This window comes from Caretta caretta, chromosome 3 (genome assembly GCF_965140235.1).
Source record: "Caretta caretta isolate rCarCar2 chromosome 3, rCarCar1.hap1, whole genome shotgun sequence".
In the NCBI taxonomy this organism is placed as follows: Eukaryota; Metazoa; Chordata; order Testudines; family Cheloniidae; genus Caretta; species Caretta caretta.
Window position 1 is genome coordinate 206,207,429 of NC_134208.1, and position 27,236 is coordinate 206,234,664.

At 42.0% G+C, this 27,236-nt stretch overlaps 1 protein-coding gene across 4 annotated transcripts in view; it reads left to right on the forward strand.

Annotated features, from left to right (window-relative positions):
- Positions 1–27,236, forward strand: part of CFAP61 (cilia and flagella associated protein 61) — a 209,177-nt gene that overhangs the window by 118,464 nt on the left and 63,477 nt on the right. For all 4 annotated transcript variants that reach the window (XM_048842440.2, XM_075127270.1, XM_075127267.1 and 1 more), the window contains exons 20-21: positions 5,612–5,780; positions 11,891–12,065. In XM_048842440.2, coding sequence (XP_048698397.1) covers positions 5,612–5,780; positions 11,891–12,065 — 344 coding nt within the window. The remainder of the gene's footprint in view (positions 1–5,611; positions 5,781–11,890; positions 12,066–27,236) is intronic.

Genomic DNA, 27,236 nt, shown 5'->3' on the forward strand with positions numbered 1-27,236 from the left:
GAAAATATAAAACGTGATTTTTTTTTGTGAATTTGTAGTACAATTCAGCATACACAGGTACAGAAATGTGTATTTCCTCAAGTCTTAGTGCTCATAATAAGAAACTAAAATACAAACATAATCAGAAAAACTCTCCAGGTCCAGGTCCAGTTCTGTTATGAGTCTCAATCTAGATGTGCTTTCTCAAAGGCATTCTCCACGTCTCCTGTCTCCCGAGCAACCACGCCTTGTGGATGTATGTATCTGTACCTACAAATGATGGAAAGCCATGTCACAGAGATTAATTTTGCATGGAGTTCAGAACATCATGAAGTATTGATCATTTTTACCTCTTGCCAGAAGAAATTCCACTGCCAGAGCCTTTCCCTGCTACCACCCACTGCCAGAGCCTTTCAGTGCCATGTATAGTGACACACTGCAGTGTGGACGCAGCCTACCTTTCACTAGGGCATGTGGCTACATGTACCCTACACACCCCCATAAGTGTAGGCAACACTTTAGGTCTTTGTCTTCAGGGAGTATGTCAGTCTAATGCTAGGTGCCAGCCCAACTAATAGGACAAGACAAAGGCAAAGAAGATTTGAATTTAATAGATAAACCACATCCATACATATATGTTTCATACGTAAACAAATATTTCCAGTGACATTTACAAAATACCTACATTTATAGAAAATTGTAGTTCATAACTGTCTAACCAGAGCTAGTTGTTTAATTTGAAAATAGATAGATAATGGATATGAATTAATTTAATTAAGGAGCAGCTGAAAATTAAAACGATCTTTGGTGGGATTTTCAGAAGCTTCTAAGTGATTTTGGAACACAAGTCTCACTGACTGCCAATGATATTTGTGCTTCTAAATCACACATGTGCTTTTCCAAATCCTACCTCTCTTTATTATTTACTTTATGGAAAGTCCTTCCTCTTCCCTTCATCCTGTTTGTTTATTTCTGTCTCTTATTTGTGTCCTGTCTGAATTTATGGCCAGATTTTCAAGAGCATTGATTGTCCAAAACTCTCATCAAAGTAAATGGCAGATGTGGATGCTGAGCACCTCTGAAAATCTGGACATTGGATCACAGAGCTTGTCAGGGCATGGAAGCACTTTTACTTGTTTCTGTGAAGCATGTATCCCATTTCTGGGTACTCTAATAACAATAATAATTAATAATCATTAGCAATCAGTCCTGTGTTTTGAATATGAATATTTATAAATATGAATGTTTATATTTAATATTCATCTTTAATATGAATATAAAATATGACCGTATTGGTACAAACAATAATCATTGTTACTACTTTGTTCCTTTTCAATTTTCTCTGTTATTGTTTATAATGCCAAAGAACTTAGGGGTTCAAACTTGATCAGGATCCCATATTTTTTAGTCAAGCTGTGTTTGGGACCTGCTCCATAGCTCACTGCAGTGGAATAACTCTCATTGGATTTATATTGGGCCTCTTACCACTATCCACCAAATAAGAAATAAAGTGGTGCTTGAGCCACTCACTGCTGATGAGCTTGGTTTGCTAAATGGAATATTTTATTCCTGGCGGCAGTGACTCCAGCTCACAGAATGAGTGAGTTCCAGGCTTTGCACATTGCTTCACAAGGATAAAGGAGTGCTGCAGATTGGTCCTAGATTCTTTTTAAATGTGGCATCTGCATTCCATCTTAATCAGTCAGTTACCTTGCCAACATTTTCTGATGTATATTTCCCCATAAAGACCTTACTTCACAAACTTGATGGTAAAAGGTCTATGACTTCTATCTAGAACATCCATTCAGCTTTCTGTTTCATTCAAAAGCCACTGTAATTTGAATCTTCAGGGTCCGTCCCTCCATGGACCTGTAAACAGCTTGTCTTTACGAGTAGCACAAACCTCTAGAAGAACCTTGTGGAGTTTTTAATAGATGATTTTCCCTCTTCTGGTGTGAGGATCTGGGTTCAATCCAGACCAGTAAGGTGTTCTGTCACCACCTGTCCTGTAGCCCTGGGTGCCTTTGTACCGTGCAGCTTTGGTTCAGAGCCCTGATACCAACAGTCTTATCATTACCACACTGATCTCATCCTGGCTTCCACCAACTTGGTTGCTCCTTGCATGGTAACACCAACACCCTTCCAGTCCCAAGTTCTCCCCAAACAACGTCTTTCTCTGCAGTGCTCAGCCACTCTGACTGTAGCACTCACAAAATCTTAACAAGTTCACTGCTCCTTTAAAGAGACAGTACACCGCAGTTTATTAACTTAACTGGGTTTGACAAACTTTCCACTTCAAACAAAGCACTGAGTTGGTTTATAGGTAAAGTAAAACAAGTTTATTAACAAAACGACATAGGTTTAAGTGATACCAAGCAGAAAGAATAACGATAAAAATGGTTATCAACAAAGTAAAATGCATTTTTAAGACTGAAACTTAACTTAATTCGTTATAGTTCTTGTTCAAGATACTTTCCCTACTTAAAGTAAATTCTCCAGCATGACTGGTTTTTCCAGCCAGGATCAACCCTTACAGATTCAAAGAGCTGGCTTCTTTGTTCCCTAGAGATGGATAACTTAGAGGTTCAATCTCCCTCTCTTTGTAGTCCCGCAAACCTCTGAAATGTATTCTTCTATAGGGTCTCCCCATATAAAGTTCCTTTCCCCTGCTGGGTGTGGACGCAATGCTGTCTGATGCAGACTCCATGCTGGTTCCTCCCCCTGTTGATTTTTACAATGCAAATGATCTCTTCCTGCAACTTCCGATACAAATGAATAGCCCACTGAATTTGACCATGCCTGGTTTGAGGTGTTGACCTCTTTCCTTTGTCTGGAGAAAACCTGTTTATGAACTCCTGCTAACATGCCTGGTTTAAACACAGTTTAGTCACATATTTCCAGCATATCTGTAAAGTTTTTTGTGGGTTAACCATACAGACCTCACACAAGAATATAAATAATCCACTGAATGCATCCAGTGAAGTGAGCTGTAGCTCACGAAAGCTTATGCTCAAATAAATTTGTTAGTCTCTAAGGTGCCACAAGTACTCCTTTTCTTTTTGCGAATAATCAGAGAGTTATTAGTTTTCCAATTATTTATTACATGCCACCTTTTGAGTAAATATCATGACAACTGGCATTGTGGTGCTCTTAGGGTCACATCTGGGTTTTTGTAAGGGAAGTATCAAGACTCAGAGGATTTGAAGAGCAGCCAGCCATGTGGAGTTCTCTACATACTTCCACAAAGCACTATTGCAAAGACTCAGCTCTGTGCAATAATTCAGATTATTATAGTTTCCAGGTTGAAAATGCTTTCTCCCTGGTCTCCTAGATATTTTGTGGGAATAGGTCTATAGATTATCTGTTGTTTAGGTATTTTATCGTCATATATGAGAGAGAAAAACAATTTGGGGCAGAGTGTTTTTCTTCACACCAGTCTGTAAAGCGGTGAGCACACTGTTAGTGTAATATAGTTGAGTTTTAAATGAATTTTGGGATTGCTTATAATTTGAATGCATAAGGGTGCTAAAGAGGCTCTGTTTCTTTCTGGTTTTGCTAGAAAGATCCCTTTGTAAACAACAGCTTCTAAATTTTTGATACCCTCTCTAGAAAATACTGGACAATCACATACCTATTTAAGGAGGCTAGATTTAAAACAGGCAATAATCCCCCTCCCCCATGGACTTTGGTGCAGCAAAAATAGATCTTGGCCAATATTTTCAAAAGCAACCAGTGATTTGGGGTGCCTACCTTGAAACACCTTAAAAAGGTCTTATTTTCAGAAAATACACAGCACCCACTCACTGAAAATCAGAATCCTTTAAGATGTCTCAGCTGGACATCAAAAATTGAGGCAATGAAAATCACGGGTCACTTTTGAATATCTTGATCAAGCTTATCACCATTATCTTCAGTTTATACCTTCCGTCAGACTTTTGTAACAGTACTAAAGGCAATGGTGTTACACAGGTTTAACTGAGGGCAGAAGTTGACCTACAAAATTTTAATTACTGAGATAGTGTGTGAGCCAGAAAGAACCAGCTTTGCTTTCAGAACCCAGACTGAGTTTGCGTGCCTGACTGTTAGGGGTGGGGGAATAGTAAAATTAGCAAATTTGATATGGAGTCATTGAGACAAAATAAATGGGGCATCCCGAGAGGAGAACCACCTTTTAAGATCTCAGCACTAAGATGAATGTCTGTTGGTAGTCTCCCATCTTCCAAAATAGATGAATTTCTATATACAAATGTCATCTGTGGCACCAAAGTCCTGTTTCCAAAAGAGTTTTAGGAGGTTGTCGCATTCACTTTCATTGAGACTTAGGCTCCTAAGGGCCAGATTTTCAAAGGGAGTTAGGTGCCTAACCTGCTTAGGTGCTATTGAAAATCCCATTAGGCATTTATCTACATCTTTAGCTGCCTACACACCTTTAAAAATCTGTCCCTGAGTGCCTCATTCACTTTTGAAAATGGGATTAAGGCTCCTACATAACTGGTACTTTTAAAAATTGTATCTAAAGCATAGGTTTTAGCATTCACAGTGTAATTGGGCCATCAGTCTTTATGAAAACCTTGAACAAAATTAATAAATATGACACTTGCTAAGAGTTAGGATAGAAGAAGTGAGTCTGTCTGAACAAAACAACTGAGTAATCCGAGGCCTCTTTCCTCACTTACCACCAAACATGCCGGGGTAAAAAACGGCTCTGTGGCTGCAATTGCTAATTGGAAGAAGGCTTTGTTTATAGAAGAATTGCACATAAACTGTTCTTTGTTGCACTGTATATAAATTAATTGGTTTCAAAATTCCTCTCTCCTTAAGGGTTGGGAATGAATTGCTTGTCAGTCAGTCCCTGTGTTTATGAGGATTATCAGACATACCCTTACGAGAGAGAGAGAGAGATTTTCATTTGCCTGCTAATTTCTTCCTCTTAGTGCATATGATAATCTCCCTCTCCCTCCTGTGAATGGCATCTCTTTGCTTGCTTCATACAGCATTTTGAAGGTTTCTTTAATGTCATTACAATGTTTTTCATCCTTACCATTTTGGAGGAGCTCATCTGGAGAGGGAAAGCAGAAGAGCAGATCTGATGATATCTCTGCCCTTTACTGGCATTTCTGCTGTTGTAGCCGTCTTTGTAGTTGTAAACACTTTCCGAGCAGGGCTCGGTAAGACAGTAGTTATACTAGTGGTTAGTGGTCTCACCATAGCTATTACAGGTGGAGCTGAACTAGTGGTAGCAAAAGTGGGACTATTTTAGCAAAAGAGCATTTCGTAGAGAGAGCCAAAGAGAGGAAATTATCAGGTAAGAAAAACAGTTTCTTTTACAGGTGCAAAACTGCACTGTGCATCAGACTGCAAATTTGAAGCATGGTAAAGTATATATTTGACTTGTTTTTAAACTCTATTGTAGTATGGCCTGACATTGGGAGAAATTATTTGGTTTTAACAGGAACTTGTCAGTTTGTACCTGAGAGTTTCATAATGAATAATCTCTCACTATAGGCCTTAGTAAGCTCACAGCAAGACAACCACTTGAACCACTAGGGGACTTCAACCAACTCACCAGATGTCTAATTAATGCCTGCTGTCAGCTGCTAAAATGTCACTTATAGATATTCTTTCTTCACAGCCACTGTTTTAATGATAAAGATTATGCATTGATGTCACTTTGTTCCTGGGTTAATGTTGTGGTTGATAAAATGACTGGCATAGACCGAGCTGCCAAACATGTAGTGGTTTCCAAAGGAAAAAAAGTGCCATACGACCACCTTGTTCTCTGTACTGGGCAGCAATGCCAGGTAAGATTGTGCACATAGTGAATAAATGAACATTTGATGTTTACAGTGATTAACAATTAATATGTTTGTGGTGAGTGTCACAGTTCAGGGCAGCTGCACCCGTATTTTCCCCCCTGATGGTTCAGCAAGGGTGGTCGCTTTAGACTCTCAGCTTTTCAGCAGTCACCTCTCTTGTGTGGGGACCCACATCTCTCTCCTTGTCTGGGATTTTTCCAGGCTGCATAGTTCCCTGGCTACACTGTGAGTTGCAAGCCAGGTGGTTTAAACGGCCAGTGTCTGTATGTTGCTTTCTCCTGAGGGACTATAAACAGCGTAATTGCCCACTGTCAGGTATCACCCAGCTCTTTCTAAGCAAGGACATTTATTCTTATGAGGAAAGCATGACAGAGAAAACATATTAAAATAATAAAACAACCTACAGGCACGCTACTAAGCTTACATCAGATCACCTCCAACACCAACAAGGGCTCTGGCAGATGATCAGTCCATTAAACCCCACCAAGCAGTGGTTACAAATTCATAACAGCTTCAGCTCGGAACAATCACCCTCATGAGTCTGTGAGTTCCTCCTTTATACAGTTTGGGCCTTTGATCTTGGGATCCTGGGAACAGGTAATCGGCAGACAACTACCTTGTCCTCATGGTATACCTTCAATGGGCTGGGCTTTTGCAAAACTGGAGGTGGGGGTGAGGATGGAATTTGCATTTCCCCCTAGATATCTCCCAGGAAATCCACTTTACATATATTGTCCCAAAAGATCATTCTTGTTTGCTGCATTGTCCAATATAATCCTTTGGTCATCCAGGCCCTGCAATGATACGTAGCCTTTGCATTTAGTACAATAGACTCCAAAGATGGTTAAACTTTATTCAGGAAGGTTTATCACAGGGTAATGCAGGAAATTGTCTTATCTGTCACAGTGAGGACAGGAGCAGAGAAGTCCACAGCAAGTCTGTTACCAAAGGCCAACAGCTGCAGGTCTGTCACCCTATAAAAGGACTTAGGTTTCATCCAACAGTCCTTAATGGAAAACTGTTGTTGAATTCCCTGGGAATTGTGCTTGAATAAGGCCTGCAGAATTAGGTATTACTACCATGACTTTTGGTAAGGGGTAAGATTTTTGACCAAAATAGTTAAATTGATACAACCTCTAATGGGGACATATTTACATAGCTATAAAGGTACTTTATTCCGGTATAGTTTATTCCACTTCCTGTATGGGAATAAGCTATACTGGTATAAGCACATTTATATCCATGTAACTGCATCATCACTGGGGGGTTGTATTGCTTTAACTGTACCAATATAGTTAAAGTGTCTTGCCTACACCAAAAAATTGTATCAATATTACCAAAACCTTCCACCAGTGATCGCATGAGTGGGAGCAGTCGGATGAACAAGGTTCTGGCAGCTCGCAGCCTTTTTGCTACCGTGACAATCAAGCCTGCTGCAAAGCAGGTGTAGTTAATACAACAGTAAAAGTAGGTCCAGCCATGGAAACCTTATCTGTATTAGGGCTATGCCCCGCTAAACCCCTGGTAGCGCTGGTAGGAATTTTTTTGTAAAAAACACCAGCATACACAAGGCTTGAGAGAATTTCAGCTGAACATAATAATATTTCTAAATCCACACAGGCATATATTACAGTAACAAATATTTTCTTTAAGCATAAAATGAAATATATTTCTATTGGAAATGTAGATTCTGTTTGTTATGCAGTGAAGTCATACAGCATTTACTTTACTGGCCAGAGCCTTAGCATAGGAGAGAAGGGGAGCCGTCCGGGGCCATTTCTCAAGCTGCAGTGGTTTTGGCCTCAGTGTAAGCTGAAGCAGTGCTGGGGCAGCTCTAAATTACTACACCTGGCTGTGGTCCCTAATGGGGAGAATTGCAGAATGAGGCTGAGCTCTGCTCTCTCCCTGACACATGCCGCTTTGTGGGTGGCTGGGCTGCTTTCAGTTTTGTACCGTTAGTGGGGTTCTGCTCTCAACAGTGACTCTAGAAAGGGCATTGTGGAGTTCCATGTTTATTGTGCCTATGACTTCCATATTAAATGTGCTCAGATATAAATAAAATGATGCTATCTGTCAGCCCTGCATACACAGCTTGGACTCGGACAGCCACATTGGGTTCTTTTTCTTGTGTATCATCACAAGGCAATAAGATTCTAAAACCAAGTTGTGTCCTCTGTGACACATGTGCAGCTGCATTGCCTTCAATGAGTTTACACCAGTAACTAATTGGCTTTTATGTAAAACCCATCAAAAACCTATTTTTGTCACTAAAATCAGCAGATGTGACTGAATATGTTTTTTAGCCTTTTTTATAGCACTTGTCCCCGTAGTCACAAACTTTAATGTTAATCTTCAGCCCCCAAGTGAGGTCAGGAATGGACACCACGAACAGAGCTCTTAAGTAAAAAAGTACCATTTTTACATAGTTGCTTTTCAGAGTAGAACGTCGCTTTGAACAGCTAAATATGTTCACAGTTCGACAGATGGACTAAAAAGTTAAACCAAAATGCATCCTGAACTTGTTTGGATCTCCCTATATAGCTTCTACAGTGTGAAAGAAATCTTTTGGAAGCACCCTACCACCTGCAAACATGTTGGGGACAGTAGCTAAGCTGGAGGAGAGAGAAAGAGAAAAATAAGGAGGGGAAGGGGAAATGCAGAATTTATCTGCCTTTGCTGTTAAAAAGCGCAAGATTTTTTAAAAGTTCAGATGCTAGGAAGAAGTATTTTATCATCCAATTTCTATTTTATTTACGTAGGGCTAGCTTTTGCCACACTTACGAGTTGTACCTTGGCAAGTAGTGGCATTGATTTCAATAGGTCTGCTGACTTAAGATCCTATTCACTATGAATGGGAGTGGCAGAATGTTTCCTTATTAGATAAATAAGACATGGAGATACCACATCGGTGTTTCATGTGGCTAGATCACATGAAGCCCAGTGGCCAATGAGAGCATTGCTCTGAACAGTTCTTGCCCAATGCTTCAAAATCATAGTTGATTCTTCAATAAAATCATGGTTTAATTGCTTACTGTACTAGTAATGTTAAACCATTCAAATGTTCATGTAATTTTTATCTTACACACTCAAAAAAATTATAGCCTCCTCTCTCACACAGAATTGCTCCAATTTTAGAAATTTTAATTTTGTTGTGAAAAGGAAAAAAGAGCTCGTTGTAGTTAAAATTTTGCTTGTTAAAATTGCTAACTGTACGTTAAACAAATAGTTACCAAGATGCCTTATCTGCATATTTATACAATTCTGGTAGCCAATTGTTGTGAAGTCCCTTTTAGTCTGTACATTATTCACATTTTTGTTGTTCATTTTTCTTATGTTCACTTCTTAACACCACTATTTTAAATGGACACTTAGGGTATGTCTACACTACGAAATTAGGTCGAATTTATAGAAGTCGGTTTTTTAGAAATCGGTTTTATATATTCGAGTGTGTGTGTCCCCACAGAAAATGCTCTAAGTGCATTAAGTGCATTAACTCGGCGGAGTGCTTCCACAGTACCGAGGCTAGAGTCGACTTCCGGAGCGTTGCACTGTGGGTAGCTATCCCACAGTTCCCGCAGTCTCCGCTGCTCATTGGAATTCTGGGTTGAGCTCCCAATGCCTGATGGGGCTAAAACATTGTCGCGGGTGGTTCTGGGTACATATCATCAGGCCCCCGTTCCCTCCCTCCCTCCGTGAAAGCAAGGGCAGCAATCGTTTCGCGCCTTTTTTCCTGAGTTACCTGTGCAGATGCCATACCACGGCAAGCATGGAGCCCGCTCAGCTCACTGTCACCGTATGTCTCCTGGGTGCTGGCAGACGCGGTACTGCATTGCTACACAGCAGCAGCAACCCATTGCCTTGTGGCAGCAGACGGTGCAATAGGACTGGTAGCCGTCATCGTCATGTCCGAGGTGCTCCTGGTCGCCTGTGTGAGGTCGATCAGGAGCGCCTGGGCAGACATGGGCGCAGGGACTAAATTTGGAGTGACTTGATCAAGTCATTCTCTTTAGTCCTGCAGTCAGTCCTATTGAACCATCTTATGGTGAGCAGGCAGGTGATACGGATTGCTAGCAGTCCTATTGCATCATCTTCTGCCGGGCAGGCAAGAGATGAGGAGGCCAGCAGTCCTATTGTACCATCTTCTGCCCAGCAGCCATGAGATGTGGATGGCATGCAGTCCTTCTGCACCGTCTGCTGCCAGCCAAAGATGTAAAAGATAGATGGAGTGTATCAAAACAAGAAATAGATCAGATTTGTTTTGTACTCATTTGCAAACCCCCCCTGCGCCCCCCCCCCCGTCTAGGGGACTCATTCCTCTAGGTCACACTTCAGTCACTCACAGAGAAGGTGCAGCAAGGTAAATCTAGCCATGTATCAATTAGAGGCCAGACTAACCTCCTTGTTCCAATAAGAACAATAACTTAGGTGCACCATTTCTTATTGGAACCCTCCATGAAGTCCTGCCTGAAATACTCCTTGATGTAAAGCCACCCCCTTTGCTGATTTTAGCTCCCTGTAAGCCAACCCTGTAAGCCGTGTCGTCAGTCGCCCCTCCCTGCGTCAGAGCAACGGCAAACAATCGTGCATCTTAGTTGAGAGTGCTGTCCAGAGCAGTCACAATGGAGCACTCTGGGATAGCTCCCGGAGGCCAATACCGTCCAATTGTGTCCACAGTACCCCAAATTCGACCCGGCAAGGCCGATTTAAGCGCTAATCCACTTGTCAGGGGTGGAGTAAGGAAATCGATTTTAAGAGCCCTTTAAGTCGAAATAAAGGGCTTCATCGTGTGGACAGGTGCAGGTTTACATCGATTTAAAGCTGCTGAATTCGACCTAAAGTCCTCGTGTAGATCAGGGCTTATTAAGAGTTGCGGGAGTTCAACAACTATGGATTTCCCCTACAGCCAGTTCCTGTCAGTATCTGTTTCTGGATCATCAGAGCACACCTGGCTTGAGCAGGGTGACATGAGATTCAAATTCTATTTTTTCCCATGCCATTCTTGATCATCTTCTTTACTTTTAAACCCCTAAGGCTGTTCAGTTGCAATTGCAAGATTCTTGTGGAACTTTTTAACATTCATCTTCCTCTCATTTATGAAAACTGGCTGTGATGCTTTGCATACTGATCATTGTATATAACTCATTACAAAAAGCAATAACCATGAAATGAAACATAGTTTAATACCATTGCCAGCAATTTTGCTGTTTAGCAGAATGTTTCCACAAAAGTGATAGTCATAAATAACTCATGTCATTTTTTTGGTGAAACCCTTTCAGTGTTTCAAGAGGTATTTTTGAAAATATTGTTATAAACAATGGCCCAGATCCTGTTGTTTACCCGAGCTGTTCTTGTACAAGAGCAAAGGAAGGGGGATCAAAGGTAGCTTTTAGCATTCTTCATACTGGGACTGACCTAGACTCTGGTTCTAATTTATGCCCTGCTGTCCTCAGTGTCAAGAGAGTGTTTTGGCATTCTGGGATAATCAGGTTATAGAGAAAATCCAAGATACATCTTCTTTCAGCTACACTCCTTATGCTGAAGATCAGGAGAGTGGTGGCGTGGAACTAATATTCCTCTGCCACCCCAGTTTTCTCCTACAGTGGGAGAATCCTCTGATAGCTGAACTCACAGGCTGTCCAGCTACTCTGCACAGCCAGAGCAGGGCAAAGCATGAAGAGCATGCCCCAAGATGGGAGCCAATAACAATTGTGGTAAAGGACAATTCCTGTAAAATGGAGAATTGAGGGGTTTTTGTCATTTCCGTTTTTAATTGACTGTTTGAAGATAAATTTAAGCATATGATGTGTGCTGCATTTTGTGTGTGCACTTGCATATACACATAGCAAAAAAAATGGTTAATCCTTGTAGGTTCTTCAAAATCCTGCATTGCTTCACAGATCCTGCAAGGAACAGAAAATTAGATATAGTAACACTCATCTGTTCTCTTTATGACCAGTGACTTGTTGATTACAAATTATATGTCCAAAAAGAATCAAACTTTTACAGGGCTAGCATTTTTTATATGGTCAGATACTTTGTGTCATTGCTATTCAAAGTCTCAGTTAACAGTTATATGTGCATTATATTTATGTCAGGTTCCATGTCCCACTGGAGCAGAGATCAGTAAACTTTGGACTAACAAGGAAATCATACACCGCTGTAAACAAAGATATACTGGTGAAGTTCCGACCAATCTCTTTAATCTCTCTGATGATCAAGAGTGCTTAAAGGCAGGGCATTGGTTAAAAGAAAACTTTATCAATTCACACGGTAAGGATTTTAGTGTAAACATGTACATTTTCAGAAATGAATTTAGGCTTATTGTTTCTCCTTTTCCAATGTATAATTAGTGCCTAATTAATTCTAACAAAATCTTTCATCTGCCACGCTTTGTTTTCCATATTAATTTACAATTTGTTGTTATTTTTGGGTATCCAGCATATTTTCCTAGGAAAAATGGCTTGAGATTACTTAATTATCTATAATTATTATATGACACAAAATGAATGTCCTAAAAGCAAAGCCTGGCTAGAATAATTAACTAATTAAAGAATAATTTAATTAGTAAACATGTTTTGCAATTATATAGGAAAATATGTAGATCTGGAAAGCGCTATAGAGAAAAAAATTAGCATGGATATTTTTTCAAACACTATTGTCTCTGTGTTGAATATCATTGTTAGTTACAGCCCCTCAGACAGAATTGCCTGTGTACTATATTTTCTGTTAAACTATACAAGTCACACATTTGTGTGAATCTCTATATCCATCATCATATTTCTGTTGTCTCAAACTATCTTCAGTAGATCCTCCATTTATTGCTCACAAGCTATTAAAATTAGACTAAAATACACCTTATATCTTCTTTGAGAGCCTCTTACATTTCACATACATGGTGCTGAGTTCAGTTTGTGTATGCAACAGAAAATATGTGGGATCCTCACGCCTTACTCTACAGAAAAAGAAATAAAATGGGCTCACATTATAGCTCTTCCGAGTTTCTGATCAGAACTAATATATAGCTAGGAGGAGGAAATGTATCTTTAGAGATAGGTATTCTAGCTGATGGTTACAACTGGATTTCCATAAAGGTGTAGTCTAGCCCAGTGGTTCTCAACGAGAGGTTCGGGGGGCCCTAGGGGGCCATCAAAAGGTTTCAGGGGGTCCATCAAGCAGGGCCAGCATCAGACGCACTGGGGCCCAGGACAGAAAGCTGAAGCCCCACCACCCGGGGCTGAAGCCAAAGCTTGAGCAGCTTAGCTTCATGGGGCTCCCTGTGGCTTGTGGCCCCAAGCAATTGCCCTGTTTGCTACCCCCTAATGCCAACCCTGGCTTTTATATGCAGAAAATCAGTTATTGTGACACAGGTGGGCCGTGGAGGCTTTATAGCATGCTGGGGGGCCTCAGAAAGAAAAAGGTTGCGAACGCCTGGTCTAGCGTTCATCTACTCACTTTCAATTGAGAGCATAATTAAAAAATGATGGTGACAGTGTATGGTCTACAAAAGTGCACGTCCTACTTAATAGGCCTTTAAGGAGATTGTCAGAGTGCTAGAACTTTTTATTCCTCCTCCAACTCCTGCCCTATGATCTAAAAGTGTAGGTCCTGGATCTGATCTATGCTATCATTCATATAGTCTCACAAATAAATTTTCTACTCGCAGCAGCTTGGCCCAAAATGTGTAAATAAAACATCTTTGCATCTATGTTTCGTCAATACTAAACCCTAAGGTACACGTTTTTGTCTGGTTTCCAGTTGATATACACGCCTGCATTTGTATGTAAATTGGGGTGTTAGCTTTCTGTCTACACACTATGCATACACACAGTTGCTGAATTTACCCATACAGTAAATGTGTAAATGGCGCAGTAATGTTGTGTATACACCAACTGAAGGCTTTAGGATATTTGGGTTTAAATACCTTGACAATATATGCTTCTTAAGTATAAAATTTTATATCAGGTAAGTTTGACTGCTGATTTATTTTGTGATTACTCCCGCCTTTTATTTTAGTTTGATGGCTGTGGTGTTTTGTTCTGATGACAGGATGGATATCTTAATGAGATACTGATCTCGTCTTTAATTATAAGTTTAATCCAAAAGTGCACAGTTACATCAGTTAAAGTTTCTTTCTTAGCAGAGCCATAGTGAGCAGGACACATGGTGCTTTTTCCCCTCACACTACCTCTTTGGCTCCTCCTTCCCTTTCTCCATCTTCCGTCTTCCTCCTTTGTTTTGTGTCCCTCTTCTTGCTTCTACATATACTTCCCCTATGTTCCTGTCCCCTCTGCCGTCTCCCTTTCACTGCCCTTGTTCTGTCCCCTCTCCATTTATATCCCTTATAGATCTTGTTCTTTCATACCTCATCTCAGCAGTATACAAGATACCTGCTCTCTGGGGAAAAAAAATCAATTTTTCACCAGCTAACCTATTTGGGAGACAGTCTGATAAGTGACTGGGTCAGGGTAGATTTGGGAGCAGAGAGCTTGCAAAGATTCAGCAATTGATTTGGACATTTATCAGCTGTCTTCAGGCCATACTGTCACTTCCACCTGGCTGACTGCAGCTTGTGGGCACCTCTGGTTTAATCTTATTTTTAACTTTTACTTTTCAACTTGGGAACCTTTCTAGAATTTTGTCATCTTTAAGAGAGAGTAATACAGTAGGTGATACATTTCCTTTATTCAGACTTGATTACTATAAACTGTTCTTCATCAGATTTCCAATCGAAACCATTAATTCATTTTAAACTTTTTTTGGAATTCAGAGCTTTTCAGATAATGCTGGAAGTTAAAAAAAATTCGTATTAAGATACTACAGTGGAGAAAAATGGATTACCAGTGACATGCTACACTGATTTTTATTTCCAACCTATAGCATATGCACTTCATTTTTCCAGTTCAGAAAAATAATTCTTATTTCTTTGTATTATACAAATTATATGATGCATCCTTCTAATTCCAGTTATTTTCATGCTTCTTTCTAACTAATGCATTGTACTACTCATATTTTAGCTGTCCACTAACTTCATCTAATGAGGTTCCTTTTGTGGTTTCCAGCCTACTGTACCAGACAGATGCTTTGTTGCTTCTCATCTGGAGTAAATCATTGTAGCTCCACTGAAATCAATGCTATGCCAATTTACATTAGATGAGAATCTAAACCAGCTGACATTTGTTCCTGACTTAAAATCCCAGGCCTCGATCCTATAACTAAAAGTGGGAGTTGGAGGATTGAGCCCCAGATCTTCAGTTTGTGACTTCACAGTAGGTTGCACTGGCAGTGATTATGAAATTACTAACCAAATATAACAAAAAGTTTTGTTTTCAAATAAATTCCATTCTTGGTTCATGAAGAAAATTGCTTCTTATTTTTTGAACTCTTAGACTGCTAGGTTGAGCAAAATGAATAGTTTTCCTTTAAGAGTATGTGAGGTCATGGGGGACAGATTTAAAAGGCATTTAGGTGCCTAAAAATGCAGATACATGCCTCATGGGACATTTGAAAGTTCCTAACCATGTCAGACACCAACTCCCATTTAAATTAATGGGATTTAGACTCATGTGTCTTTTGAGAAAATAATTCTAGGCACCTATTTGCACCTTTAGATGCCTAAATACCTTTGCAAGTGTGGCCCACAGTTGTCTCTCTCTGAACCTGTTACTGATGGGGGGCTTTGTCTTATTCACAAAATGGTACCATCCATAATATTAACATTATAAGAGCACAACGGAAGACTGTCATCAAGTTCCATTCTGCTTTAAAGTGTGTTTCTATCCTAACAGGTAGCTTTGTAATAATGCCAGTGTGGAATTCTATATTCATTGCATTCCTCTGATTTCTATATCAAATATGCTTCATTTGAAAGCATAAGATATTAACTCACCCTTATAGAGGGTGTGTAGTGAGGTTATACAGCTTTATGAGAGGAACTAATTTTGCCCTTCCATTCCCCTATTATTGGTGATGAAAAAAAGCCCATATTGACTCTCAGATGCATTCTGAGTTTGCAGGACTGGCGATTTGTGGGGTGGGGAAACATCCTTGTACTTTCAAATATTCTCAGTTTGCTATAGAGCCCAGGGAGATGCAATAAATATGTAACTTTTTACTGTAGAACCTCACTTTAGAATTGTCAAGGTTCCTTCCCCACTCTGAACTCTAGGGTACAGATGTGGGGACCTGCATGAAAGACCCCCTAAGCTTATTCTTACCAGCTTAGGTTAAAACTTCCCCAAGGTACAAACTTTTACCTTTTGTCCTTGAACCTTTATGCTGCCACCACCAAAGTGTCTAACAAAAATAACAGGGGAAGTGCCCACTTGGAAATGTCTCCCCACCCAAAATATCCCCCAAGCACTACACCCCCTTTCCTGGGGAAGGCTTGATAAAAATCCTCACCAATTTGCATAGGTGAACACAGACCCAAACCCTTGGATCTTACGAACAATGAAAAAGTAATCAGGTTCTTAAAAGAGAATTTTAATTAAAGAAAAAGTAAAAGAATCACCTCTGTAAAATCAGGATGGTAAATACTTTACAGGGTAATCAGATTCAAAACATAGAGAATCCCTCTAAGCAAAACCTTAAGTTACAAAAAGACACAAAAACAGGAATATACATCCCATTCAGCACAACTTATTTTATCAGCCATTTAAACAAAACAGAATCTAACGCATATCTAACTAGATTGCTTACTAACTCTTTACAGGTTTCAGAGTAGCAGCCGTGTTAGTCTGTATTCACAAAAAGAAAAGGAGTACTTTGTGGCACCTTAGAGACTAACAAATTTATTTGAGCATAAGCTTTCGTGAGCTACAGCTCACTTCATCGGATGCATTCAATGGAAAATACAGTGAGGAGATTAATATACATAGAGAACATGAAACAGTGGGTGTTATCATACACACTGTAACCAGAGTGATCACTTAAGGTGAGCTATTACCAGCAGAAGAGTGGCGGGGTGGGGGGGACTTTTGTAGTGATAATCAAGGTGGGCCATTTCCAGCAGTTCACAAGAACGTCTAAGGAACAGTGGGGGGTAGGGGAATAAACATGGGGAAATAGTTTTACTTTGTGTAATGACCTATCCACTCCCAGTCTCTATTCAAGCCTAAGTTAATTGTATCCAGTTTTCAAATTAATTCCAATTCAGCAGTCTCTCGTTGGAGTCTGTTTTTGAAGTTTTTTTGTTGAAGAATTGCAACTTTTAGGTCTGTAATCGAGTGGCCAAAGAGATTAAAGTGTTCTCCAACTGATTTTTGAATGTTATAATTCTTGATGTCTGATTTGTGTCCATTTATTCTTTTACGTAGAGACTGTCCAGTTTGACCAATGTACATGGCAGAGGGGCATTGCTGGCACATGATGGCATATATCACATTGGTAGATGTGCAGGTGAACGAGCCTCTGATAGTGTGGCTGATGTGATTAGGCCCTATGATGGTGTCCCCTGGATAGATATGTGGACACAGTTGGCAACGGGCTTTGTTGCAAGGATAGGTTCCTGGATTAGTGGTTCTGTTGTGTGGCTGCTGGTGAGTATTTGCTTCAGGTTGGGGGGCTTTCTGTAAGCAAGGACTGGTCTGTCTCCCAAGATCTGTGAGAGCGATGGTTCATCCTTTAGGATAGGTTGTAGATCCTTGATGATGCGTTGGAGAGGTTTTAGTTGGGGGCTGAAGGTGACGGCTAGTGGCGTTCTGTTATTTTCTTTGTTGGGCCTGTCCTGTAGTAGGTGACTTCTGGGTACTCTTCTGGTTCTGTCAATCTGTTTCTTCACTTCAGCAGGTGGGTATTGTAGTGGTAAGAATGCTTGATAGAGATCTTGTAGGTGTTTGTCTCTGTCTGAGGGGTAGGAGCAAATGCGGTTGTATCGTAGAGCTTGGCTGTAGACAATGGATCGTGTGGTGTGGTCTGGATGAAAGCTGGAGGCAAGTAGGTAGGAATAGCGGTCAGTAGGTTTCCAGTATAGGGTGGTGTTTATGTGACCATTGCTTATTAGCACCGTAGTGTCCAGGAAGTGGATCTCTTGTGTGGACTGGTCCAGGCTGAGGTTGATGGTGGGATGGAAATTGTTGAAATCATGGTGGAATTCCTCAAGGGCTTCTTTTCCATGGATCCAGATGATGAAGATGTCATCAGTGTAGCGCAAGTAGAGTAGGGGCATTAGGGGACAAGAGCTGAGGAAGCGTTGTTCTAAGTCAGCCATAAAAATGTTGGCATACTGTGGGGCCATGCGGGTACCCATAGCAGTGCCGCTGATTTGAAGGTATACATTGTCCCCAAATGTGAAATAGTTATGGGTGAGGACAAAGTCACAAAGTTCAGCCACCAGGTTTGCCGGGGATACTGGTTTGCCAGGTTTATCGGGGATACTGTTCCTGATGGCTTGTAGTCCATCTTTGTGTGGAATGTTGGTGTAGAGGGCTTCTACATCCATAGTGGCCAGGATGGTGTTTTCAGGAAGATCACTGATGGATTGTAGTTTCCTCAGGAAGTCAGTGGTGTCTCGAAGATAGCTGGTAGTGCTGGTAGTGTAGGGCCTGAGGAGGGCATCTACATAGCCAGACAGTCCTGCTATCAGGGTGCCAATGCCTGAGATGATGGGGCGCCCAGGATTTCCAGGTTTATGGATCTTGGGTAGCAGATAGAATTCCCCAGGTCGGCGTTCCGGGGGTGTGTCTGTGCGGATTTGTTCTTGTGCTTTTTCAGGGAGTTTCTTGAGCAAATGGTGTAGGTTTTTTTTGGTAACCCTCAGTGGGATCAGAGGGTAATGGCTTGTAAAAAGTGGTGTTGGAGACCTATTCATGATGACGACAGCACCTCCTTTGTCAGCCTTTTTGATTATGATGTCAGAGTTGTTTCTGAGGCTGTGGATGGCATTGTGTTCCGCACGGCTGAGGTTATGGGGCAAGTGATGCTGCTTTACAGGAGTTCTGACCTGCATTCCTGCTGTGGTCCCGGCAAAAGCAACACACAGGCAGAGAGACCCTTTGTCCCCTCCCCACCCCAGCTTTGAAAGTATCTTGTCTCCTCATAGGTCATTCTGGTCAGGTGCCAGTGAGGTTATCTTAGCTTCTTAACCCTTTACAGGTGAAAGAGTTTTTCCTCTGGCCAGGAGGGATTTAAAGGTGGTTAGCCTTCCCTTTATATTTATGACAAGAATTTTGTCAGAATTATAATTGTAGCTAATATACAAAGAGCTTTGTTCTTATGCAGTTAGGATTCCAGCACACACAACATACCTGACACAAACCCACAAAAGCAAGGAAATAAAAAGTTCAGCCATCTAGTAACTACTCCTCCTTTTCTCACAATCACACACCTTACTAGTACCACAACTTCATATCATAGACCATGTACCACAGCCTTAACTTTTTCCCCCTCAACGCAGCCTCCTTCACACACCTCTTTATCAAACTTCCTCCGATGGTAACTATCAGTTGTGGATGTTTGGTGTAGTACTATTCAGTGTAGTAGGAAAGGAAAGATAGCCCGTAGTCTAGGGTTCTAGCCAGCAACTTGTGCTTCCCAGGTTCAGTTCCTGGCTGTGCTACATAACTGTGCAATTCACTTAGTCTCTCTGTGGCTCAGTTCCCCATGTGTAAAATGGGGATAATACTTGCTATTTCAAAGGGGTGTTGTGAGGCTGACAATGTATATATGGTAACAGGACCATATCAAATTGCTAGTGTGTTGTGTCTCTCAAGTGATTAGCCCTATGAATTAGTAATTGTTAGCTTTAACTGGGTCTGAATCTATTCCCATAATTTATTGCTGGATCTTAAGAGATTCTAGTAACCCAAAAAATAATAACAAAAAATATATTTCAGTTAGCAGTTACAAAGAACATTTACTCATGGTGCTCTTTGCTCCTCATCAGCTAAAAGATCACAATTACTTTATTAAACACACCACAACAAATAGAGAAACGCATCCCTTCTCCATAATACAAATTAACCCTTGTAAGCAGGACAACAGAGGAAATCAATCCCTCATCTTACCTTCAAGCACATCATCCGCCAGTACTCCTAGGAAAACACTTGAGAAAATAGATGGCTTTTGCAATGTGTCCTGAAGGTCAACCAGTCTAGTCTATTTGGGATCAAGGAGAGAGGATTGTCTGATAGTAAAACTTGCTTTCCCACCCACAAGCTGGAATTCTTGGCCTTGAAATGGGCCATCACTGAGAAATTTCAAGACTATTTATATGGTGCTCAGTCCCAGGTGTGGACAGACAACAATCCACTGACTTATGTGTTAACAAGTGCTAAGCTGGATGCTACAGGGCTGAGATGGGTGGCTGCCTTGGCTAGCAGTTCAGCATTGAGTTCAGCATTCAGTACCAATCAGGGAGAAGCGATGTAGATGCAGATGCATTGTCCAGACGTCAGGCACCAGAAGTTGCTGTGATACTCACGGATGGAGTGAGAGCTATTTGCAGGGTGAGTCGTCGTGAGTCAGAGGCCCCTGAGAGCCTTCATGGATGTGTTGCAGAAGCTTTGGGCCTGCCCCCTGAATGCATGCATTCTGCTTCAGTGAACTATATTGCATTAGACCAATCTCCCTTGCCCATGCTCAATGCGGCTGACTGGCAAGAAGCCCAGCTGCAAGATATTGACATTCGTGATACACTACTTGCTAAAAGGGAGGGGCGAAGCCCAGCTGTGGTTTTCCCACCTAACCCGGAGGGTAAACTACTATTGAGAGAATGGGCCAAACTAAAGCTGATTCAGGGAGTACTACACCGAATGACCACCAACCCTTTATAAAAGCAACGAGCACAACTAGTGTTGCCAAAAGAGTACAGAGCGCTGGCCATGAGGGCCCTGCATGATGACTTTGGACATTTAGGGATGGAGAGGACCTTGGAACTTATTCGTAGTAGGTTCTATTGGCCCCGGATGGCTGAAGATGTTCGCAAGAATTGTGAGACTTGCGCTCGATGTGTTCAAAGGAAAACTCTGCCCACGGGGGCTGCATATCTCAAGAACATCACCAGCAACAAACCTTTGGAACTGGTATGCATTTCTTGTCTTTAGAGGTAGACAGGAGGAATGTTGGGAACATTCTAGTAGTGACTGACCATTTTATACAGTTATGCACAGGCATATCCCACACGTGATGAGAGGCCCACCACCGTCGCTCAAGTATTGTGGGACAAATATTTCTCAGTCTATGGATTCCCAGCCCGGATACACTCGGATCAGGGGCAGGACTTTGAGAGTCACCTTCTGAAGGAGGTGCTGTGGATAGCAGGAATTAAAAAGTCTAGGACAACGCCTTATCACCCACAAGGTGATCCTCAGCCAGAGAGGTTCAACCGAACCCTATTAGATATGTTGGGGACTTTGCGACCAGAGCAGAAGGCAACCTGGAGCCAACATGTCGCATTTCTGGTGCATACCTACAACGCCACAAAGAACGATGCTACAGGAGTCACCCCATATCTCTTGATGTTTGGGCGAGAACCAAGATTACCCATAGACTTGTGCTTTGGTGTATCAGAGGATGGAGATAGCTATGAAACTCATCAGCAATATGTATCCCGACTAAGGGAAAAGCTGCGGGATGCTTATCACTTAGCTTCATCTGCAGCTCGGAAGAACGCAGACTGCAACAAACATCGATATGATGCTAGGGTACGTTTGCAGGAGCTCCAGTAGGGGGACAGAGTTCTGCTGCAAAATTTGGGTATTGCTGGCAAACACAAGATAGCTGACAGATGGAAGGCAATACCTTACTTGGTGATGGAAAAGCTGGGAGACCTGCCGGTCTACAGGATCAAACCTGAAGAGGGTCCAGGTCAAATAAAGACAGTGCATAGAAACCTTTTGCTCCCTGTGGGGGAATTGGTAGGCACCCCTTACGAGATGGGCTGCAACCGGGCAGGATAAAGGTGCTAGACCAAAGCCACCATCCAACATGGATAGCCAGCCCCCTGCAGCTAACGTACCCCTATGCAGCACATCTGTGAGTGAGTCTGAGGAGGAAGACACAACCATGGTGTATCCTGGAATGGAGACAGGATTTCAGTCTCGATCAGCTGAACCAAAAGAGAGTTCCCCCTCTTCCACCCTAAACCCCATGGCGGAATTATTTAGGCCCATTTCTGACACCCCTGTGCTGCTGATGGGACCGCCATGTGACGACACAGACAGGTTATTGGATAGTGGAAACACACAGATAGAGGATGTCCTGGGCACCTTGGACCCCCCGAATGTTAGAACTAGAAGTGCAGGGGCCTATGCCAGTAGCCGAGGGACCCTCAAAGGAAACCTCTCCATCTGTTGCTCAAGAGGATGTCCCCCCACCATAGCAACAGAGTTTCTCAATAGACAAGACAGGGTGATAAGACCAGTAAAACGGTTAACTTATGATGCACCTGGGGTGACTAGTGAGGAGCCAATACATTTAGCACACAGGCTTGTGGAAGCTAAAGTGGGCTTCCTGAGGCCCTTTGGAGGAAACCAATGAGTTGGTATAAAGGGAGTGTGATTTGTCAGGACGACAGATTCTCAGCTAGGGGGAGGATGTAAGCAGAGTCAGGATGAGCTCCACCCTGACATCTGGTGGTGAGTTGTGGCAAGTTGTGGAAAAGAACTTCAGGGGCTGATCTCATTTGCGTAGGCACACCCAGCCCACCTAGCATGAGCCCATAGCTGCCCAAATGGTCACTTTGGCTGCTGTGGGATCCCCAGTTTCTCTGTTATTCGGGCAGGAAGAATAAATTGTTGTTATCCTGATTATGTGAATCAAGGACAGTGGAACTGTACTTGGCCTTTTGTTATGATGGAGGGACTCGCCATCAACTAAGTAGCACTCGCTAAGCAAGGGACATGGGTTCCAAAACTCAGTGAATTGAGAGAGGCTGGGGACAGGTATTAATACCTGGTGGCATGGGCCCCCTGGTGAGGGCCTTACATGCTAATTGCACTGACTCCTCTCTCCACTGTGGAATATCAGAGCTAATTTTGATTCCATTAGGAGTCTAGTTACACGCAGTTGAGCTGAATTCACTTTGGGCCAATGGCGCACCAGCACTGAGACTCCCCTACTACAAGCTGAAATCACAGAAGAGCTAAACTTACTAAGAGCTGAAATCACTGAGTGTTGTGTTAAGTAGTGGGGGGGCCTGAAGATATATTGCGGAGCAGTTCGTGGGACAGCTGGAGCGGCTCATGGGGGCGGCTGGCAGAGCGGAGCGATTCGTGGGACGGCTGGCGGAGCGGAGCCCCATGGAGAGGCGGGGCAATCGGCTTTGAACCATGTAAGGTGCCCCCTTAACCCCCCCCCCCTCCACCCAGGTTGGGAGGTAAAACTGCAGATAAACTTTTGAACTCTGACACTGCACTGACCAGGGACAGAGACTTTTGGGTTGTTGGACTTTTGGGACTTTGGGTGACTTTGGGTTGCTGGACTAAAGAACCAAAGGGAAAGGACACGCCCTGATTTGCTTGGGGTGGGTTTTTGCTCATGGGTTGTGTTATGAATCCTGTTGGTGGTGTTTCCCCAACATAATGCCACATTGTTTCTCTCTGTTATTAAAAGGCTTTTACTACACTCAGACTCTGTGCTTGCGAGAAGGGAAGTATTGCCTCTTGGAGGCGCCCAGCGGGGGTAGTATATATTTGTTCCAGGTCACTCGGTGGGGGCTCGAGCTGGTTTTGCATTGTGTTATTGGAATGGAACCCCTAGATACTGAACCCGGCCCTTGTTGCTGCCAACTCTGACGGGTAGAAGGGTTACAGCAGCTTGAAGTGAAGTTTTAGAAATCAGTTGGCCTTCTTCGCAGATCAATTTCAACTTATCTCTAAATTTTGAAGGTAATCTGTCCTTGTAGTCTGACAGTCTATCCCATAAGATATAATCATATTTACATAGCACGGCCTGATAGCTAGCTATCCTGACCTGTAAACAGGCCAATGAGTAGATTTTCTTCCCAAAGAGATCGTCTTTTGGGTTCTTTCTCCTTGGAAGCTGATTTCCCTGACTGTTTTAACTTCTCATTGGCAGCAGCAACAACCAGTTAAGATGGAGCCGGATGAGTATAAAAAAATTGAAACTTTCCGATGGTACTTAATATCTATGATCAACAGGCTTTGAAGTAGCTAAAATCAAGGTGGGATAATTGAAATCAAGGTGGGTTAGTCAAAGACCTTTCATCAGATTCAATATCCCTTCATTAATAAGTAGTGCAACTTTGCTTTGAGAAGTTGGTTGTAAAATATCAAACAGCTTATAAGCTTTTTCTGAACAGTCTCCAGTGGAACTTCCAGTATTTTCATCATGCATTTCAATAATTCTTGAAAGGTTTTTAAATCATCCATTATGAGATGGAAATGGTAGAATTATCAGTAATAATGCAGAAAAGCCAGAAGTATTCAATAAATATTTCTGTTTTATATTTGGGACAAAACAGATAATGTAGTCATACCATGTGATAATGAAAACAACACTCTTTGCATTCCACTAGTATCTCAGAAGGGTTCTAAACAGCACCTGCTAAAGTCAGACATTTTTAAATCAGCAGGTCCATGTAACTTGCACCCAAGATTTTTCAGAAAGTTGGCTGTGGAGCCCACTGGACCATTAATGTTGATTTTCAATAAGTCTTGGAACACTGCGGAAGTTCAAGAAGACTAGAAGAAAGCTAATGTTTCTCTCCCTGCTGAGAAATTGTTTGGAAGAGACATCTGTGCTGAGGGTGCTAGTGCTGTCTTCCTTTCTGTTGAAGAATCTTCAGAGGCTGGGACCACTGGTGCCAAGCTGGATTTAATGAATAATGAGGATGCCAACAAAGAAGAGGAATTGATCATGCTGAGCACTCTGGTACAATGGGGGACAGTGCCAATAAACCTGGTGCCATGGTGCGGTGTAATAAATGTATCTTTGCACGCCTATGCCCTAGAGCCCTCGTTATTGATGAAGATCTCAGTGCTGACTTTTTATTACGGTGCAGCACTGAGAGTTCCAGTCCCACTTTTTCCTGTGCTGATAGCAGTGGCTCCTTTGAGGAGCCCCTCCTCTTACCTGGCAGTGGGGACAAGCTTGGCGTTGAGAAGCCAGCTTGGAGTCTAAATTTCTCAATTCTCAGACAGCAGGAATCCCTGACTGCTCTGATGGATTTTTGTAGAGTCTCTTTCTATTTCTTTATTGGTCCTGAGCTCAATATCATGTCTCTAGTGACTGGAGCGCTGGAAGGACGAGCCAGGAGCGAAGAAGTCTTTTTGGTCTATGTAGACCCTACTGGTGTGCTTTAATATAGTGCTGTTTGAAAAAGTACTGGCCTGTCTCCTTGCTAACAGAAAGCTCCCCAACCTGAAGCAAATACTCATCAGCAACTACACACCACACAACAAAAACACTAACCCAGGAATCAAACCCTGCAAAAATCCCCGGTGCCAACTCTGTCCACATATCTATTCAACGGACACCATCATAGGACCTAACCACATCAGCCACACCATCAGGGGCTTGTTCACCTGCACATCTACCAATGAGATATATGCCATCGTGTGCCAGTAGTGCCCCTCTGCCATGTACATTGACCAAACTGGACAATCTCTACGCAAAAGAATAAATGGACACACATCTGACATCAAGAACTGTAACATTCAAAAACCAGTAGGAGAACATTTCAGTCTCCCTGGACACTCAATAACAGACTTAAAAGTGGCAATTCTTCAACAACAAAACTTCAGAAACAGACTCCAGCGAGAAACTGCAGAACTGGAATTAATTTGCAAACTGGACACCATCAAATTAGGCCTGAATAAAGACTGGGAGTGGATGGGTCACTACAAAAACTAATTTTTCCCCTGCTGATACTCACACCTTCTTGTCAACTGTTTGAAATGGGCCACTTTGGTTACATTGAACTCATTAGCACTACAAAAGTGCTTTTTCCTCCCTTCTTGTCAACTGTTGAGAATAGCCCACTGTCACCTTAATTGAATTGGCTCTTTAGCACTGACCTCCCACTTGGTAAGGCAACTCCCATCTGTTCATATGCTGTGTATATATACCTGCTACTGTATTTTCTACTCCATGCATCTGATGAAGTGGGTTTTAGCCCATGAAAGCTTATGCCCAAATAAATTTGTTAGTCTCTAAAGTGCCTAAAGGACTCCTCATTGTTTTTGCTGATACAGACTGACACGGCTACCACTCTGAAACCAGAAACTTCTCAGTTATTAGGAAAATTATGTAGCAAAGTCCTGAAATCCCACAACATAACCCTCTCAACAAAAGTTAAAACTTTATAATGCTTTTGTGCTCACATCTCTCTGCTATGGCTGTGAGACCTGGATACCATACAAATGGCATATGAAACAGCTAGAGGCCTTCGATATGCAGTGTCTGCACACCATTATGAGGATCCACTGGCAGAACAAAATTACCAACCTGTAGGTTCTCCAAAAGTCAAATGCCATAAGCATCGAGGCCATGCTGATAAAAGCCCAACTACGCTGGGTTGGACACATCATTAGGATGCCAGAATATTGACTCCCCAGAAAAATTTTCTATGGAGAATTGGCACAAGGACATCAGAATCAAGGCCTCCCCAGAAAGCGCTACAAGGACAGCATCAAGAGTAGCACACACTTTGGTACGATAAAACTGGATGATCTTAAGAAGGCTGCGTTAAATAGATCAGCCTGGTGACACACAATACTCAGAGCTTTCCAAGCCTTTGAAGAGGACAGAAATAATCAGTGGTTAGCTGCAAGGGAAAAGTGTCATACTACTGCTATAGCTACCAAGATGCTCACCAATGACTTTGTCTGCCCAATCTGTTCACGAGCATGAGAGTTACGCTTTGGACTTCAGAGTCACTCCAGAATCCACAAAAAGAGAGAGCATGAAAATGTCGTTGAACTGACAGACTACACACACACACTTCAGACCATTTCTCCAGTTTGTCCAGATCATTTTGAATTTTAATCCTATCCTCCAAAGCACTTGCAACCCCTCCCAGCTTGGTATCATCCGCAAACTTTATAAGTGTACTTTCTATGCCATTATCTAAATCATTGATGAAGATATTGAACACAACTGGACACAGAACTGATCCCTACGGGACCCCTCTCATTAAGCCCTTTCAGCATGACTGTGAACTACTGATGACTACTCTCTGGGAATGGTTTTCCAACTAGTATTCACTCACCTTATAGTAGCTCCATCTAGGTTGCATTTCCGTAGTTTGTTTATGAGAAGGTCATGCAAGACAGTATCAAAAGCTTTACCAAAGTCTGGATATACCACATCTACCACATCTACATAAGTAGGATCCACATGTGCAGAACATCTTGAAGAATCACAGTTACTATAAAGTAAGTAAACGTTCTTTCTGTGATAAAATCCAGCAACCTAATGCACTGTTGCCTATTATAACTCTAATTGAAACTAATTGAAATTTATCTGCTATTACCTCTCCAT